At 38.6% G+C, this 3,185-nt stretch overlaps 1 protein-coding gene across 1 annotated transcript in view; it reads right to left on the reverse strand.

The window, feature by feature from the left end:
• Positions 1-3,185, reverse strand: part of esrrb (estrogen-related receptor beta) — a 61,678-nt gene that overhangs the window by 4,762 nt on the left and 53,731 nt on the right. Inside the window, exon 6 of the mRNA XM_016533077.1 lies at positions 2,012-2,281. Coding sequence (XP_016388563.1) covers positions 2,012-2,281 — 270 coding nt within the window. The remainder of the gene's footprint in view (positions 1-2,011; positions 2,282-3,185) is intronic.

Genomic DNA, 3,185 nt, shown 5'->3' on the forward strand with positions numbered 1-3,185 from the left:
GAGTGTGTGTGTGAGTGTGTGTGTGTGTCTGTGTGTGTGTGTCTATGTGTGTGTGTGTGTGTGTGTGTGTGTCTGCGTGTGTGTGAGGTGGAGGTTAAAAAAACACATGTGAAGAAACAATTTCCTTGCAATCCATCAGAAAGAGCCTGTTGATACGATTGATAAACTGCTAATTACAAAATCAATGGCTATGAATTTTCACAGCTGTCAGACAGCGGCAGTCCCGCGAGAGCCATCGGACAGAGCGCGTCTCTCTCTCTCCCGTCATCCCGCGCGCGCCAAAGCCCACCATCAGCATTTTCATTTCTCAGCCAGACAAAGAGAGACAGCGGACGAGACGGCAGAATAAAACGAGGCGGAGCGCGGGCCGCATTGATCAGGAGAGGACGGGGCCTGCCTTCTGAAAAGCCAGCTGTCGATACAGGCCTGTGTCTTCTCCCCCGAACGCTCGCTGATACTCATTCCATTCGACTTTACACATTTTATTGACAGCCCTGGTGTTCCTAATGAAATGCTAAATTTATCTGTGGCAGCGGCTGGGCCCCGTGGCTACCGTTAGAGAGAAAGAGAGAAACGGGGAACGCGGCCACACAGAAGCCGTTCAATTAAAAGCTCAACTGTCTCTCACGCTCTTCTGTTTCCGCTCCCTTCATCTTTACATGAGCTGCATCCGTCCACGGGACTCATGCGCATGCACTGTATGTGTGAGTGAGCTCGAGTGTACTGTATTAATAAATAAAGCATACAGTCAGAAAGCATGCACCGCAAAAAAAGGCTTACCTTACTTAGTATTTTTGCCTTGTTTCTAGTCAAAATATTACAAAATTCTTATATCAAAATACATTTACTAGATAAGAAAAATGACTATATGAATATATTGGGGGAATTCCTGGGGGAAACAATTGCTTACAATTGGTTAAAACAAGGAAACAAGACTATATATCTATGTCTATGTCCTTTTGCTTATCTAGTAAATGCATCTTGATTTAAGAATTCTTTTTTAATATTTTGACTAGAAACAAGACAAAAATACTAAATTAGATCAGCCTTTTTTTGCAGTGATGTATACTGTACACGGGTCAGTCTTTGTACACGGCTCCTTTTTGAGGTGTTTCAGATTTGGAATTGATGCAATGTGGCATAACAGAGTAGAATAACAAACAAAAACAAAACATTACAGTAGCTATTTTGGTTTTGGCTTGTATGTATTTTAAGTGAAAGATGATATTAATAAAAACAGCCAGTGTAAAGCTCTGAGATTCACTGTGATTCCTCTCTGTTACTGTAAATGTAAAGGCTCAATGTGATGTGGTGACATTGTGTTTGTCTTTGAACTTTTATTTTGTTACTATTTATCACTCATTTTAATTATTTGAAATGTAGCTTTATTGATTTTCTGTGCAGTTCTTGCCTAACAGTGAAATGTGTTTAAGAGGGACTAAAACATCAATCAAAATAAAATAATACAATTATCAATTTATCTCAAAATGTGACAGTTGGTTAGGTTAATTTGTTATAGAAAAAAAAATCTACAGTATATAAGTCTCTTATGCTCATCAAGACTGCAAAATTGTGAAATATTATTACAATGTAAAACAGCTGTTTTCTATGCGAATATCTGTTAAACTGTAATTTATTTCTGTGATGCGCAGCTGTATTTTCAGCATCATTACTCCAGTCTTCAGTGTCACACGATCTTCAGAAATCATTCTAATATGCTGATTTGCTGCTCAAGAAACATTTCTGATTATTATCAATGTTGGAAACAGTTGTGCTGCCCAATATTTTTGTGGACCCCGTGATACATTTGATTTTTCAGGATTCACAGATGAATAGAAAGTTCAGAAGAACAGCATTTACTTGAAATAGAAATCTTTTGTAACATTATAAATGTTTTTACTGTCACTGTGGATTAATGTGCCCTTGCTGACTCCAAACAATCGAATGGCAGTGTATGTATAAATGTAAAACAATTAAACAAACAAACGGATCGATCTAAAGCGGATGATACCTGAGTTGGCGAGTGCGATGGCCTTCAGCGTGACATATTCCTCCTTCTCCACCTTGAGTTTCTTGTACTTGCGCACGAGCTGTAGGATGGACACATAGAGGTCCAGCAGGCCCGTGAGCCGCGAGTGCTCCTCGTCCATCACATAGTCCTCCGCATACACCAGCTCGTCCTCATAGGGCAGCGAGCGGAAGACGATGCTCAGGATCAGGATCTCCATCCATGCGCTCTGCAGTAGACTCATCTGGTCTCCCAGAGACAAGCTGGAGAAACCTGAGCAAGAGACAAGACATTCTGCACTCAATATACTGTATACACACACACACAGTGGGCAGCCCGGGGCTAGTTGTCACACAGGGACTCAGTAAGCAGGAGGTTTTCAGTCACAAAGCTGTTTTCTAACAGTGGTTTAGTGTGTCTTAAACTGGACATTTGTTGTGGATTCTGTCCTGCAAATTAAAATTCAGAATCATCATATTTTTTGTAATGTTAGTTACACATTAAAACGGCACTACATATATTAATCATGCTTCATAATTGATTTACTGTTTAAATGTTTTTAAAAGGTCTACAATTAGCTATTTAATGGCAGATTTGGTTGCGACAACTTACCCCATATAGTGTGACAACATGCCCCTCTGTAGGCTGTGGTGTGTTAAATGAACAAATCTCTTATTTATGATCAATAATGATGCAAATGTTTGATATTGTTTCAATGTCAATACTTTAAGGTTTGTGTCTGTACAGAAACCCCTCTCCTGGGCAGAGTTATTTGTTAACTAAAACTTAAACAGAAACTACATTTAAAATCATAAAAAAAAATACACTATAGGGCTGCTACCAGTCAGATTAAATAATTTACACTGCAAATAACAATAATTACAACTGCAATAAATAATGTTATGAGATTAATGTTTTAAATGCATTTATGAATATACAAATAAGAAATGTTGAGGGGAAAAATGCATACTTTTCAACAAACTTCTCAACTGAACTACCAGTAAGTGACGGTAAGTCACTGAACGAGTGAGTATTGAGTCATTAATTCAGCTGATTGAGTGTTTTATCATGCTGGTATCTTAAGGACTTTCGTGGACAGCTGACTCCTACAGTTTTTGATATTCTTCACATTCTGAGTGGTGGTCAGATAGAAATTAATCTTTTCCAATAAGTTTAA

Source organism: Sinocyclocheilus rhinocerous, unplaced genomic scaffold (assembly GCF_001515625.1).
Source record: "Sinocyclocheilus rhinocerous isolate Xijiao unplaced genomic scaffold, SAMN03320098_v1.1 scaffold365, whole genome shotgun sequence".
Lineage (NCBI taxonomy): Eukaryota > Metazoa > Chordata > Actinopteri > Cypriniformes > Cyprinidae > Sinocyclocheilus > Sinocyclocheilus rhinocerous.